The 16,450-nt window shown below is 45.9% G+C and overlaps 1 protein-coding gene across 5 annotated transcripts in view; it reads left to right on the top strand.

Moving 5' to 3' along the window:
- The first annotated feature begins 4,367 nt into the window (after positions 1–4,367).
- Positions 4,368–16,450, top strand: part of LOC126198482 (transducin-like enhancer protein 4) — a 510,722-nt gene continuing 498,639 nt past the window's right edge. For all 5 annotated transcript variants that reach the window (XM_049934844.1, XM_049934845.1, XM_049934846.1 and 2 more), the window contains exon 1: positions 4,368–4,842. In XM_049934844.1, the coding sequence (XP_049790801.1) occupies positions 4,792–4,842 (51 nt within the window). In that variant the 5' untranslated portion in view covers positions 4,368–4,791. The remainder of the gene's footprint in view (positions 4,843–16,450) is intronic.

Raw genomic sequence — 16,450 nt, forward strand, 5'->3', positions numbered from 1 at the left:
CGTTTATTTAACTTATTTATCAAATTAAATTATTGCAGGTGCCAAACTCTCTTCTACTCCACTGGCAGGGTTCATTAGAGTCAGTTCGTGTATTTTTTTTTTTTTATCCTTGTGCAACAGCAAAAGTCGGAGTTAGAATAGGGGGGGCTTAGAGCATCATTTACATATGTAGATTCTAGAAGAATTTAGTGTTAAATACACTGCTAGCCCCGGCACCTCGCACTCTTATGAACGACTGAAACTGGTTGTGTTAAAAAAGAATTTTACCAGCAGCTCAAGGCGATAATACGATATTTTTCACGATTTATTTTGTTTCCATTAGGCGTTTCAGATGTTTAAACGTTTATCATCAGGTAGCGTCAGTTAATAATACGGGTCATGTGTTGTTTCCGTCTGCACTACATTCTGTATCACAGACTCATTTGCGTGTTGTGTTTAGAGCACTTACACTTACGCGATGTAAATAAAGACAAGAAACGGAGACATTGGAGACAGACGCAACGCGTACACGCATATGATATGATATGCAGGGTTTAAACCTCTGATAACAGCAAGTGGGTGCAAAGAAATTGTGATAGCTAACACTAAACTTGTAGATTCAACTGATATTAATTGGGTAGTGTAGCCAACGATCTTAAAAGGGAAATTCCCCACTGTAGCCCCTCATATTTAGTTGTGAGATGGCCCAATGGATAGGCCATCAGAAACTGAACACAGGTCAAGCATGGAAACAGGAAGAACGTGTGCTGAAGAATGAAAACAGAAGGAAACTAGGAACAATGAACAGTCCAATCTGGAGATGTGCAGCACTGGACAGACTTGCATAGCGAGGGCGTCGTGGTGATGTAGTTGCAGTGTTGGTCTGCGACGGGGGAGACTCGTGCTGAAATCTCATTTTTTTTAAGGAAAATTATGAATTTTCTGCCCGGTCGTTGACGTGTCTTTTCGCGTTTTGTAGTTTTGGCAATTGTCATACTATACACTGGTTATAGACTATGTCATGTGGAGAGAATATATTACAGTCGCAAGTAAATGTGGTATAGTGACAGCAGGCGCGATGCCGCATCGACCTTACACAGAAATGAAAATAACAAATAAACGGTAATTCAAAAGTCAAAACTTTCAAAATGGGAGGCAAACTGTCATAACATTTGGCACATGTGTAGAACAAATAGGAGTTATACTGGGAGATTCACGAAGATATGCAAATATTTTAATATGTTATTCTACAAGCAAAACTAAAGAAAAAAGTTCATGTAAACATAGGTTCGCAAATGTTTAGTTAAGGAGTTACGGCTAATAAAAGATTTTACCTGAAATTTAGCAACTTCGCTAATATGAAGTCATCGCAAAACTGTACGAGGTTAAAACAAAACACTACGCTATTTCCATTTGTTTTGTTGCTATTGATCTGGTGAATCTAATAAAAAATGCCCCAGAAGTGTATCTGCAGTAGTTTTCCAAAACATCCAGAGAATCAAAGAAGTAACTTTGTAAAATTTTTAATTTATTAACTGCTTTGCCCAATTTGTTGTTTTAAATTCCAGACAATTGCACCATGCTTTCAACACAAGTTGTAGAGAATTTAAATCTGGAAAAATGATGGTAATAACGTTAAGTGAAACTATATGAATGTGTCATATAATCTGCTACGTGCTATAGTATTGTGCTATGGGATTAATAAAAGCAGATTATCTGACACATTCATACTGTTGCAGTTAACGTTAATACCATCATTTTTCCAGATTTAAATTCTCTACAACTTGTGTCGAAACCGTTGTGCAATTGTCTGGAATTTAAAAAACAAATTGTGCCAAGTAGTTAATAAATTAAAAATTGTACGATATTACGTGTTTGCTTTTCTGGACTTTCTGGGAAACTACTGCAGAAACACGTCTGGGACATGTTTTATTCGATTCACCAGATCAATAACAACAAAATAAATGGAAATAGTGCATTACTTTAACCTCGTACAGTTTTGCGATGGCTTCATATTAGCGAAGTTGTTAAATTTCAGGCGAAATCTTTTATTAGCCGTAACTAAACATTTGCGGACCTATGTTTACATGAACTTTTTTCTTTAGTTTTGCTTGTAGAATAACATATTAAAATATTTGCATATCTTCGTGAATCACACTGTATAACTCTGGAGCTCCGTTTCTTACACCTCGCTGTTACAAACGGACGTTACAGCACGACACAGACACAAATCTGAATACAGCGAAGAGACACGTCCATAACCGGACGAAAAGTGGATAATTTTGTGAAATAAATAAACACGAGTTCTGCGTACGATTGAGATCTGACACCGGATCTCTCTCTTCGCAGTCCACATCGTAACCACATAACCATAACGCCTTCGCTACTCAACAGTGCTCAGTAATGCATATCTTAACACTGGATAGTTCACTGTTCAAATCGGTACGCCTTCTTCCTACTTTCATGCTTGATCTATGTTCAGTTTTTTTGAGGTGCTATAAACTGGGCCATCTTACGACTAAATCTGAGGGGTGTACGATGGGGAGTTTCCCTCGGTAGAAATCCGCTGCCTCCGTGCTGCATCTCGAAACGGCGGGACCGTGTTGTTCCGACGGCGTGGTGCGCGCACAGGTCTACCGGTTCGGCGGCAGTCCGTTCAGTGGGCCGGCAACAGATTGCGCGCCTCGGACACGACGGCATTCCGAGAAGCAGCTCACAGCCGCGCGCTCTCACACCGTATGGTAATTGCGTTGCGAGCTGTAATATAATTTATGGGCGTGGGGTCGGGCCAGAGGCGGCGGTGGAGGGGTGTGCGGTGGCTGCGGCGAGCCAGACCGCAACGGCGGCGGCGGGGTGCGAACCGCGGACCGCGGCGCCGCGCCTGCCTGCTTGTCGCGCTACCGCACGGCAGGCCGTGCCGGCTCGCGGCGCTGCTTGTACCTCGCCTGTAGCCGACCGGGCCTCTTGTGTGTTGGCTGGCAGCAACTCTTTCTTTTTTTTTACCTCTCTCCCAGCGGGCCAGGGGCTCTCGCTCAGCTTCTCTCTCTCTCTCTCTCTCTCTCTCTCTCCCTGCCTCCTTTTTTTCCTGGTCCAGAGTGCGTGTGTTCCTCCGTCTCACTCCAGCGCACCGCAGCGCCCGGCCGCACAAAGCAACACACTACTACCACCACTACTACAGCACGGAGCCGCCGCCGCCAGGGTCCCCGGGCCCGGCTGCCCGCGCCCGAGCTCCACGTGGAGTCGACGGCCGGCTGTCGGCGCGCCGCCACGCCGCTCCATTGGCCGTCTTGCAAAAAGTCCCCGCCTCCGGCGCGCGCGCGCCATTGGCCAAGAGCCGCGCTGCGCGGCGCGCCATTGGCTGAGAGGCTCGCCAAGTCCGCCGCAGCTGGCGCGCTGGCTCCGTGTGCGCGCCGACTCCACGTGGAGTCGCCGCCGCCGCCGCCGCCGCCGTCCCTGCGCTGTGGCCCCGCAGCAGCAGCAGCAGCAGCACGCCTGCGAGGGGGATACGGGCAATCAGCTCCGCGGGGGCGGCGGAGGGAAGGGTGGCGCGGTGGCGGCGGCGGCGGCTCGAAGCGAGCGGAGGGTGGCGGTCTGGGGGCGGCGGCGGCGGCGGCGGCGGCGGCCACGCTGCTGAAGGGGTAGCGGGCCGTGCGCGAGGGGGAGGAAACACTGTCTGTGTCCCTCCCGCCCGCGCGCCCCCTGCCCTGCCATATTCGGAAAAGGAAAATCAGTGGAGAGTATTTGCCAGGGGGTTGCTAGCTACAGGAGGGTGGCGGCTCGGCGCGGCGCGGCGAGCGGGCTCGAAAAGAGGGCGGAGGAGAGCGAGTGAGAGAGAGAGGGACGCGAGGATATATACGAACCCCTGGCAGTGCCGAGCCCTTTTGTGTTGTTCTCGAGAGTTTTCTGCAGCGCCTCGTAGGGTGGCTGCCATTTTGTGTGTGCAGTTTTTATATATATACACGCTAGCGCGCGCGCTCATGTGTGTGTGTGTGTGTGTGTGTGTGTGTGTGTGTGTGTGTGTGCGCGTGCGGGGGGGGGATTTTTTCCCCTCTTTTTGCCTTCTTTAAGCCACGCCGCCAGAGCGGCAGCAGCAGCCGTCGGTGGTGTGTGAGCGCCAGGGATCTCGGGCTGGTGGCGGCGCCGCTGTATAGCGAACGAGTCCCTCGGCGCTACGGCGTGGCACGGGGTGTGTGTGTCGGTGCGGCGAGGGAGAGGGTGTCGCGGCTAGGCTAGGCGGCCGCGCGCGCCGCTGCTGGCGGCAACGGTGTTAGCGGCCGGGTTGTTGGCAGCGCCGGCAGAGGGCAGGGCAGGGGGAGGGGGAGCGGCGGCGCGGTGGTGGGGGGGCCGCCGCGCCAGGCGCAGCTCGCCGCTCAGTCGGGCAGCGACTGCCGCGCAGTGAGTGTCGAGTGTCGCGACTGTTCGTGTCTGGCTAGCGCGTGTGGTGACCGGAGTGTGCGCGAAGTGTGATCCGCTGCAGTGCGTCCCTCGCCGCGTCTTGGTGTGTTCGTGTTCTGCGTCTCACCCACCAGCATTTCTCCTCTTTTTTTTTTATTTCTTCTTCCTCCTTCTACTCACTTCTATCGTGCTCGATTGCCCAACTGGCATAACTTCCACTGCGAGTGTCGCCTGGTCGGCTGCAAGCTGTTCGCCTACTTTTTGGAGGGAGCGGAGAAGATTTGCCGCAGTGTGAGCGCGCCCGCACCAGTGACGAGCAGCGCCGAGGCGTCGTCGTGACGGCGACGCGGGCCTTTGTTCCCGGCAGGAAGCTGAGTGCGACATGACGCTGCGGGGAAGCCTGCCACAGTGCTGACGATGTTCCCCAGCGGAGCCATGACTGCTGCCGCCGCGGCGGCAAGACACCCGGTACGTGAAAGATAACGACGGACCTGAAGAGGAAACGTAGAGCCGGAACCCCGCGGCACTCGCAACTGCCGCCCGTTTGTTTCGTTGCCCTTTGTGCGCTGGCCGCGGCACCGGATGAGCATACGCCCTGTGAGAACTCCGTGTTCCTCGTCGGCTTCCCTTCTTCCTATCTTTTGTCACGCAAAAACGCGGACGCGCTGGACGAAGTAAAAACATCAAAGTACCATCTGTCGGTGGACGTTGGAATTCCACTGGAGATGATGAAGAGAAAGTGAGGCGTTTCAGAGCTTATACCTTATAGACTCCCCGTGAAACGTCCGTGCCCTACACCGTGGGCATATATTGTAAACGTAGTTTGTCGATGAGCAGTGATGTTCAGTTCGAAAAAGTATGTACAAGGGCGAAGGTGTGCGCTTCATTCGAACGGAGATCGACATCCATTTTTACAGGACTCTTTAACAACGAAGGTAGCTCGACGGTGTAACAAATGTGCTGCTGTAACCGCGATGTTCAGACATTATCCATTCAGTCAGCCTCCGACACATGATATGCCAGAGTTTAGGAGTCTACATCCAATCGCATTCATCAGACATCATAACCGAGACACGCATACAATATTTACACTGATTTATTATTCTAGCTATTAAAGATTACCGATAGCAATCTCTCTGACACTACTATTTGCGTTTTAATTCATTCTGATAAATTATTGTAGTAGCTGAGGAGGAACTACTTACACTAATAAAATATTTACACAGTTGCAGATATCACGGCAGGAATAGGAGGGGAAGAAGTGGCGCTCGTATTTCGAAGTATGACATTCGTCAGCGACCGACCTAAACATTGCAACGACAAATTTATATTTCTGCTCTCTGTACTGCCGCCGACTTGTCTCGTAAGTAACGCATGATTTGGAACAAGCCGTGCAGAGTGGGCGCTGAAATTGGTAATCGTAACTCGCACTGAAATTTACCCGGAGGCTAGAGGGGGCGGAGAACATTAAAATGTAATATGCAGTTCGCCTAATTGAATCCTCCACGAGCCGTCGTCGCGTGACCGAGAATTTGTGCTGTACGTCCCTAAAGATTTCAGTAGTGGCCAATTTTCCAGTGCCGATGTGTCGCCAGAGTGGTATTTGCGCGACACAGGTTCGCTACAGTGTCGGTCGTAATTTCGGTGCACGGTATAGTTTCTGAGGATTTACCGTTATCAATAAGCGAATATGCCACCACAGGCTTCAGAACGTTCCATCCACTTCACTGATCCCATAAGTCGTGCAAGTTCGTGACGCATTTCGTTTTCTTTCTTTTTCCGGCCCTCGGCAGAGGTTTCGTCAACTGGCAATTTTGAAGATTTGCGCCCGCCCGTTAGATAGCCCTCTTCAGTTCGGGTTGCGTCACAGATTCGATTCGGACCGTAGCAACTGTACAAAGGCTGCCCCGGAATGCATAGCTCTCGCCTCTGCTACCTTCCCATTGCAACTGGGCCATAAACATGTTTTTCTCCTTTTCCGTGGGAGTGCAGGCGCTTCCCCGGGGCCTTCCTTTTGTGTGTGTGTGTGTGTGTGTGTGTGTGTGTGTGGCGCGGGGGTCTTTCAGGCGTGGATCCGTTACTAACCAATTAGTGTCGCTTGTGGGAGGGGCGGCCGCGGGGTTGCCACATGTACCGCTGCCACCAGCCTGTTGTGTCTGCCTCCCCAGCCGCCACCATCCCCTCCCCCGCCGTCGTACCCTCTCTGATGGCTCCCAATCGCGCGTGCTAATTATGTATTTATGCAGCTATGCCGCGTGTATCGATTGTACTTCCCGGTGCGTCTGTTATTCTTTGCCCCCCTCTCGTCGACCGCTACTGTGTGTTGCCGGCAGCAGGAACTGGTATGGGACTGACAAAAGAAGAGGAAAATAGATAGGCGGTTTTGGCATTTCATTATCTTTATTAACCGTGTTGCATACAGTGTGAGAACAATAGTATAACAGCATACTGATTTTGTGCGACGCGTTTCGAGGTTTTATACCTCGTCGTCAGATACTTGTTTCTCATTCGTTTCGACGGCGTGTGTTTCATTAAGTAACACCAGTGCATACTTCAAGTCCTTCTAGACTCCTGAACATACAACTTTCTGACATACGAGGGGGAAAAAAATATTACTTTCTTACGCAGTCGTCGTAATTGCCGAAAAAACTCGGAGCCAACTAGGTTTTCTCCTAGCAGAGAAAGAGCAGATTGCTGTACTATTTGCCTTCGCGACGACTTTTATAAATCATGCAGGACCTAGTTTATGCTTGACTGTACTGTACGCAAAGTATGGTCCATTAGCTCCTGCTTTAGTAGTGAAAAGCGGTACTTGAAGGCCTAAGACTACTCATCCGAGAGTTAAGGCAGTTTAAATTTCTTGTTTTTACAGACGGCTCGAAAGCAGCTGGAATGGCCCCTAACCGTAATCTCACCGTCGCCAACTTATCTTCCAGTAGACCGTCTGAAACACACGGCCGCGCGTTGTCATGCAGAAAGCCGCAGTCAGTTTGCGTTGCTTCTTTTTTACAGGGTCCTGCTAGATCTGCTATCCTATGCCTTATTTAACCCTGGATTACTAAACCCTCGTATGAGTTACGATTGCAATTGGTTCCATTTCTCGTTTCCCGCCGATCTCGCGTGGACAGTACAGGATGTGGACGGCTACATTTGGTACTTACTTTGTTCGTCACGCACCATTGGATACCTATTAATTATAATCAACTAGTCGATTAATCATAAATTAAGAGTTCCTTTGAATAAAATATGGAGAAGTAAAATTTACGAAGGGTTTAGTTAACGGTGTAACATTCTCTCTATCTCCCCCCCCCCCTCCCCCCAATTTTCTAGTTCAAAAATGTTCAAATATGTGTGAAATCTTATGGGACTTACCTGCTAAGGTCATCAGTCCCTAAGCCTACGCGCTAGTTAACGTAAATTAATCCTAAGGACAAACACGCACCCATGCCCGAGGGAGGACTCGAACCTCCGCAGGGACCAGCCGCACAGTCCATGACTGCAGTGCCTGAGACCGCTCGGCTAATGCCGCGCGGCTTCTAGTGTTACGAGCATATAATTCTTCGAATTGTGAATCATAAGTTCGCTTGCATGTCGCATCAGTTTTTCTGTGTGAGAGAAATGGACTAGTCTCTTGTAACAAAGCTTTGGTGTGTGGTGATTCCACGGCACCTTTCTGGGGCCAATTCAAACTCTGAGCTAAGTGAAGCTGCGTGTTACGGAGCGTTATTTTATTTAGGGAACAATGTTATCTTCTCCCCTTGTCGCTGACGATTGTAATGCCTGTTTGGCTTCAGGATAACCATTAGGTTTGTGGATACGTCACACATATAAATTAGAATGTCAGCTTATGGGTACCGGTGATTGCCAATAGGATTGGTGTTGCATATCCCCAGTTACAGATAAATAAAATAGCGATGTACATACGAGTGCCCCAAACTGATAAGGGAAAAAAACACACCTTGGTAACAACCTGAATCTCGACTATCGCTTTAATATATGCTATATCCACAAAAGAACTACTACTTCCGGTTTTACTTCAAAAGATACTGCTCAGGATTCTCGTCGTTCATTGAAATAGACGTTTTCGCACAGTGATTTCAGAATAACGACATGAAAACTAACACATTTTTGACGTGGAAGGGGTAGTTCTTGGGACCCCGGTGGGCAGATTGCGTATTTCGAACTGGATTTTCAGGCAGTGGCATTATAATTACGGGGAAGAACTATGGATTGGTCTTTCGCAGGTAAGCAGTCCCGTGAAAAGCAGCCTTCTCCGTGTGCCCCCGCGCAGGCAGTAATGTCACGAATCGGTTGTACGTGCGTCGTGACTGTAGACGCTGGCGTAATACGGCGAGGTAACTTCTCGGCACGGAATGCCCATCTTCTTGTCCATTCCGTATGAGGCTGTCGCGGGGACTGACGGCTCTCAGGTTCGAGTCAACAAAGGCAGAGGTATCCGCCACTCGGACCAAGTCTGCGCAGAGCGCGGCACAAATTTCCCGGTCGCCATTCCATTATTCGTACGTGCGTGAGGGGCCAGAATGCCGACGCTGTGGTTCTTGTTGACTCGCCCGTTGTGCTCGCTTAGCCGCATCCCTTCGCGGTACGCTGCCTCGTCGTTCATTGCGCAGCAGGTGCACACGGATATTTCAGACGTGACGCCGTGGCTTCACTTCAGGCACGGCTACGAAGAAGGTCGGACTGAACGGGTCACCAGGCGAGCCCACCAGTCTCCTATCACACAGGTGATTGTCCGCTCGTGCTGTCTTCCCCGCATTTGGATTGGGTTCATCCTCAACAGTGAAGAATGGCATTCCATTGATGGCCGTAGAACGGCCTTCTTCGAGCATTACGGTCAGCAGCTCCCTTGTCCATTTTACTGACAAGCGTTTTTTTACTGGCACTTACTTTCTACATGTCCGCCGCTCGTGGTCTCGCGGTAGCGTTCTCGCTTCCCGAGCACGGGGTCCCGGGTTCGATTCCCGGCGGGGTCAGGGATTTTTCCTGCCTCGAGATGACTGGGTGTTGTTGTGTCGTCTTCATCATCATCATTCATCCCCATTACGGTCGGAGGAAGGCAATGGCAAACCACCTCCAGTAGGACCTTGCCTAGTAAGGCGGCGCTGGTCTCCCGCGTCGCTCCCCTACGCTCTGTAAAGAAGTATGGGACTCATCATCACCATCACTTTCTACATGGCCGTCGCCAGAAATTTTCTTGTCTTACATGTAGTAAAGAGCTTCTTCCTTAGTCCATCTTTTGTCTTCCAATCGTCTGGCTCAAATATGTCGCGCGTCTCCATTGTATTACTCAAATGTTTAATCAGAGCGAAAACAAGACTCCCTGTAAATTACACAATGGGCTTTTTGTCCGAATTTTCACAGCCGAACAAGGAGTGGGACAAGTGGGCATCGAAGCGACCAGTCTGAGGTCTAGTTTTGCAGAGAAAGAAGTATTTAATTGCTTGAAAGTTATCATTGTAACGAAGAGAAACGTAGTTAGTGATTTCAGGGAAAAGTAAAATATTTCACGAACAGCTGTAGATACGTAAATGATGTGTCAAGTAGTACATCCCCCCCCCCCCCATATTTTGCGGACAAAATGTTACGCTTGTGTGATATTTGACTGTCACAGTGGTTTCCTCCGAATGAAGTAGAGTTATTTCAGAACGGGAGACGCTAGGAAAGCAAATGAGCCGTCAATTACATCTGAACGAAACTTGAAAATAAAAGAAAATCGGTCAAATGTTTTGTGAAAGGATTTATCTGAAAGTAGGAAATAATATAGATTAGAGAAAAGAATTGACGGCCATTTTAATGATGCTCGAAATCGTGTACAGCAAATGAGATTCTTCAAATATTTCCCTAATGTATTTTATTTCTTACATTTAGACAAATAAATCCACATAGAATTTGACTGTTTTTTTTATTTATTTATTTATTTTTATTATTATTATTGCAGTCAAAACTTACTTCCATTTCAGTTTCTTCTGTGAGCCATTTAATTACTTTGGTATTTCGTCTGATACACCAAATCATGCATATCTCTACCGCGCCAGAATACGAGGGTAATGACTTCATCGAAACGGCGCGTCATTAACACGAACTCATTTGGTTAGAAAACGGAAAGCTTTATTTTCGTTTTTAAATGATTTCCACATTGGAAGCCCGCGCCCCATTGCGACAGTCGTTTATTTAAGTGAAACACTGTCTTCATGATATTTATCATTTCAAGAATTTACTTCCTGCTCAACGTGTTTACGTACAAACGGTTATGAACTGAATAGCTAGCGGTTAACGAACGTGTTTTAGTAATTTTGATTCAGCGTTGATGACAATTCGAAATGTTATTCCAATCGAGGGCTCAAATCTCTGCCATTGTCAAGCATTGATTCTTCTGCAATTCCAAGACGAGGAAGCTGGCACCTGGTGATAATTGACTTCTAGCGCGCCGTGGAGCATTAAGAATGTCAGGGAATAACTGCTAAGTGCTGGTGAGTTTGTCGTCAGAAAATGCACCCCTAATGCCATTAGAAGAATCATAAACTATATTATCCTTTGTGTCAGACCACATGCTCTTCTGCTTCACAAATTATTTTGTCGCAGTTGAGAAAATACTTGACTTGCCGTTATATTTTACTCGACCGTGAGGCAGACGTGGTTGTGGGCTTTATTTCGCAAACACGTACGAAACTTTTGCTGTGCTGAATCACGCGTTGTCCTCATTGGTGCCGTTTCTGTCAGATTGTAGGGGATATGTAGTTAATTAGGAAAGCAGTGAGATAATAGCCTACGAATGGCAGAATTAATTGGTTTTGTTTTTTTATTTGAGCTGAATTCTTCATTTGTGTGGCCAAGCCATATTGAAAACTATATGATTATCATAAAAATCAGTAAAGATAGACACCTCCTCCTCTCCCAAGAAAATTACCACGTACAAAAAGCATTAACACAAAATAAACAGTTGCTCAGTGACGAGATAAATATTGGAAATCATACTGTATATAGAATAATTGATGAAATTACATGAAAAAGAAAAGAGCTTTCCCATCCTTCACCGCTTCCCACTCTTTCACCCCCCCCCCCCACCCCCCACCCCCCCACTTGTTGCTCCTCAACTTCTCCTGTGACTTACACTCCATCACACTGCCATATACTTATGTCCACTCATCATAGTTTCCCGTCTCCCTTCAAGAAATAGAAAAAAACCTCCACATCGCTATTCCTTCTCTACTCTTACACAGTCCATAAATACACAGAAACATAATTGAATATAATTACACACATACAACAATATAATTTTGTTTTAATGTAGTGGGTCAAAGACAAAGTAGTGGAAAGGTTATGTTGGCAACACTACAAAACACAAACAACAACACGTACTTGAAGTACAAAAAGAAACAGAATACAGTGGCGTGTTTAAAAGTGTGTTCCGAGAAATGCATAGGGCTGCAGAACATCTGAAAATTAGAAGAGAATTATCAGTGTCTAAAACAGAAAAACAGCGATGTGCTAGCAGACCTTATTTCTAGATGTAAGCGAGAAATCAGCCGAAAAATCACCGTAACTACAAGTCAATCTATTCTTAACGAACTCTTTTGCGATCTAAAAAACAAATCAAAACGTAAATAATTTAATTACAGACCACTGATGATGCTTTACCTCAATAAAGCGAAACGCGTCTGGTGAAAAAAATCACGCAATTTCGTAGTTGCAACGACAGACCAAAAATACCCCCAAGAAATATTTGAGCTGAGCTGTCTTGACGGTTATCAATATCACTTGGAATTTCCATACACCAACTGCTCAGTTACTTTTCTTAATAGTTTAGCTCGGCTAAGTACTTGTGATTTCTTATTTAACTGATACATTCGTAGACTATTCGCGTGCCCTTAGCAACGCGTGGATGTGTGTGTGTTTAGTGGGAACATCGTTACCTCGTTTACTTTCTGCGGATCCTTAAGCCTAGCATTAGTGCCAGAATCTGTGTATAATGTGAAAATATATCTGGCTAACTCTGGTCTGTTGTAAGAGATTCATCCGACATCTAAACACATGCACGGTAGAAGTGCTGGATGGTAACGAACGTCATAAGCAGTAAATTGTCTGGGAGTGTGGAAGGTTGCCATTGTTATTGTTCACGGTGTCATACAGAATTAGATATAATAAAACGACAAGTTCCGTTTATTTTATTTCCAGGAAGTATGAAGCCCTCTGTGACAATTTTTCATATTTTATTGAGTCGTACCATGTACCTCGGACCCTGTGGGTGTCATTAGTTCCAAATTGTTCCAATGAATTATTTACTATGGCATTTGAGTGAGGTAATGCGAAATGCGAAGGTAATGTTCATGTTGGGAGAAAGTTAGATTTCGAAATTCGCTAATCACGTGGCGGAAAGTGTGATAGAAACCTGAAAAACGTACAGAAAAACCAAGGAAGAATATTATTAGCGTTTTAGTGACAGCAGACATTGATTTATCCAGTCTACAATCGGACTCACATTTGTTTGTACATTTCAGAAACGATTCATAGATGCAGTTTAATAGAAGATGATGTAAGTTGTTCTAACAATGTGTCGTGTTACCATTTGCTTCACTGTCTAGTAATACCAAATTGCCTTCTGACTTGTTAATAATGCTTTTCGTGTCCATCGTATGCTGGGCAATGACTGATTTTTCAAAGTGATGAGGTCCAAAGGCATTCGTATGTACCTGGAACCATGTCTTTCCATTTTCCATACATAATATGCACGACAACTTGGAGCATCATACTTTATACAGTCCAGTGTTGTTGAATCTGTTTATATTTAGTTCAGTAGTAAGTGTTCCGACCTATTGTTAGTGGAAAATCTAATTGTTATATTGTTTTTCAATAAGTTACCAATTTATTTGTGAAATGTGGCCTAGGTATTTTAATTCCTGCTACGGCAGTATTTTTCAATAAGCGCTTCAACCATATATGGTGTATCCTCTTCATGATTTTAGGAATTATTTTGTCCTCTCTCCATTGCCGTGGGCAGGTAATAGATTTTACTAATGAACTGAATCGTTGATTACACTTTGATTTAATTACATGATACGTAGTGTCATAATTGTTAATTATCTGTATTCTGTTTGAAGTTGACGATAAATTAGTAGAATGATGTGGTTTCGAAACGCGTGTCACACTGGCGTTCTGCTTTTATATGTGGTACTCGTTTATAATGTGCGTGTGCTCTAGCGGTGGGTTTGTGTAAGCGTGGACATTTTAAAGAAGCTTTGGCGGTATTTCCTGAAGTTCATGATTTATTCACAACTTTGATCTGGAATGCAGTCAGCTCCTTTCCGAAAATCTACGTAATTGTAAAGAAACACAAAATCCTTCGAATTGGTCTATAATTCAAATGAGTTAGTAACCTTGCCAGTGAGGTGCTTAAATTTAGATTCACGTCGCGACATTTACTTGTCCTTCCAGACGTTTGCAAGCTTGCTATGACTGCCATCCTGCGTGTCTCATCCACTCTTTTCCTTATGAAGCTCAATTGTCCAGGAGAGCCCATAATGTATCTATCGCGCCCGGCCATCCTGGTTTAGGTTTTCCGTGATTTCCCTAAATCGCTTCAGGCAAATGCCGGAATGGTTTCCTCGAAAGAGCACGGCTGACTTCCTTCCCCATCCTTCCGTGATCGGATCGGACCGATGACCTCGCTCAGATCAACCATCCAATCAACCGAGGTATCTATAGAAAAGCCAGTGTCTCAATGACATTCCCTACACTGCTCTGTTAATGTGGGCCCGAATCTGACTCCAGGCCTGACCCATGACCTGTTGAAGAGGATCTGACTTGTCTCTGATGTTTAGATCCATACAGATGTGACTCGCGGTTGCACTACTCGCAGTTCTGAGCTTCTTATTGTGGGCAATACCACACGGTTTGACGGAATTCAGAATTTTTTTTGAAGATGTTGGTCTCTGCTTCACTTTTCCTTGCGCTCGTATTGCACTGTAAACGAACTCTGTCAGAGATCTTTTATGAAAGCTTTTATAAGTTATTTGTAAAATATGTTTGGCGGTGTAATTCTGGCCTTACGTACATGCCGTGACATAACGTGTTGTCTCAGTTCGCGATAGCAGCGTGTCGAACACCTGCCGTTTCGCAACACCTCGTAGTTTTCTTATTCGTTTGACACTCGTACCCGCAACTTTCGAAGTAACCACATAATTTATAGACGCTTTGTCTGCAAAGTAGGGCTATTAAGACCTTAAAAGTATTTTATTCGTTTTGGCTTCTGAGGCTACTGTAACGCGATAGGATTTGCGTCACAGAAGCTCTCATTAAAATTATTAGAAGTAACGCTGATATCTACTTACTGAAGACGACATTATTCGCATTTTCCTTGAGCTACGTGCTTGCTAGTATTAATTGTATAACTCGGTGCGCTAGTTTGTTGGGGAGGATGGTGTGAAGAAAGCAGAACCAGTGCGTCATGTCAGGCAAAGCAGAAGTGAGGCAGATCCGGACAAGGAATAAAGCGCCAGGAAGAGCGTTGACCACAGAACGCCGGCTGGCCGCGGGAAGGATCTGGCGAATTATTCCTGGTCTCGAAACATCCTGCGGAAGTGCGGGCAAGTTTGTGGAGAGCGCGACATCAGCTCATTTCTCTACACGTCTGGCCCAGAAACAGACAGCTGCCGCGCATGGGAATGGAATCTCGAGCTACCCACTCTTGCCAATCCGACCCCTGCATTCCTGGACATAATCGCAAAAAAAAAGATGGGGCACAGCAATCAGTCCTCCTTTTCTTTCAGGTTTTATTATGCAAATCTTGATTTCGGCTAGTACTTAGCCATTATGAATGTACTATTTCATAGTATCAATGTGTTGTTCGGGCTGCTGTCACAGTTCCCCACCACTGGAGAACCGAATTTCGGAGTTGCTCCACCCTCTTTCTGAGGCGATTGGAGAATATTTGAGACCACACGGAGTTCCCCTCATATTGTTGATGGACGTAAAGTCATTGCCTACAAGGGGAACATGGGAGGTGTGGGGTGTGATATCTAGTAGCAGTACGTAAGCACGGCGTCTGACGAAAAAACAGCTGGGTGTGTTTAGTTACATTTGGGTGTGTTTAGTTGCAGCTCACTTGCAACTGTAAGTCAGCCAAATATTATTCCCAGTTACAAGGAAAATCGCATTCAACATTTCTCCATTCTCTCTCGAGCCACTGAGCGATAACTTTATTGACCCTGTTCAAGCGTTTTGCGTTAAGAGAAAATGACGCCTCCTAATTTCTTTTCTTGCTTCATTCTCTAAGCATCAAACATATTTTGTAATGTATCAAAAATGCTGATCACGTAAATTTACTACTTTCGCAAATTCCAGTATTGTTTTAACCGTTCGTGTATTAAGGTCCCCAACCATTTTCGGTAACACTATCTTGTGACTAAACCTGCCGTCACATTCGTTCGACGTATTGCACCTCACCCTTTGAGTTCTATCGAAACACCAAGGCGGTGGAACTGGGAACGAGACTAAAATAGGACTCATTCATTTGGTGATCTGTCTTGCGGCAGGTTCAGACATAATGGCCTTCGTTGCTTCTCTATCCTGTGCTTTCCTCTCCACTCTTTGGTACGCTCCTTGCGGTCTGGTGAAGCCATCCAGCGTAAGGTACTTTGTTCTACCTTTCTCTGACTGGATAGTGCTAAATCAGTTTATTTATTTATTGGTTTTCGATTGCACAGCCAACCATAATTTATACACATAGGTTACAACTGTTAGTTTTGACTATTTTTGTGCAGCGCTTAAATCCGTTTCTAGCAAGAAAGGTATCATTTTTATAAAATTGCTGTGTACACATTACTCTTATCTTTGTTGTTGTGGTCTTCAGTCCTGAGACTGGTTTGATGCAGCTCTCCATGCTACTCTATCCTGTGCAATCTTTTTCATCTCCCAGTACCTACTGCAGCCTACATCCTTCTGAATCTGCTTAGTGTATTCATCTCTTGGTCTCCCTCTACGATTTTTACCATCCACGCTGCCTTATCTTTGTACACAATTAAAATTAAGTTCAGTTACAACAGAAGGTGTATTATTT

This window comes from Schistocerca nitens, chromosome 8, assembly GCF_023898315.1.
Source record: "Schistocerca nitens isolate TAMUIC-IGC-003100 chromosome 8, iqSchNite1.1, whole genome shotgun sequence".
NCBI classification, from domain to species: domain Eukaryota; kingdom Metazoa; phylum Arthropoda; class Insecta; order Orthoptera; family Acrididae; genus Schistocerca; species Schistocerca nitens.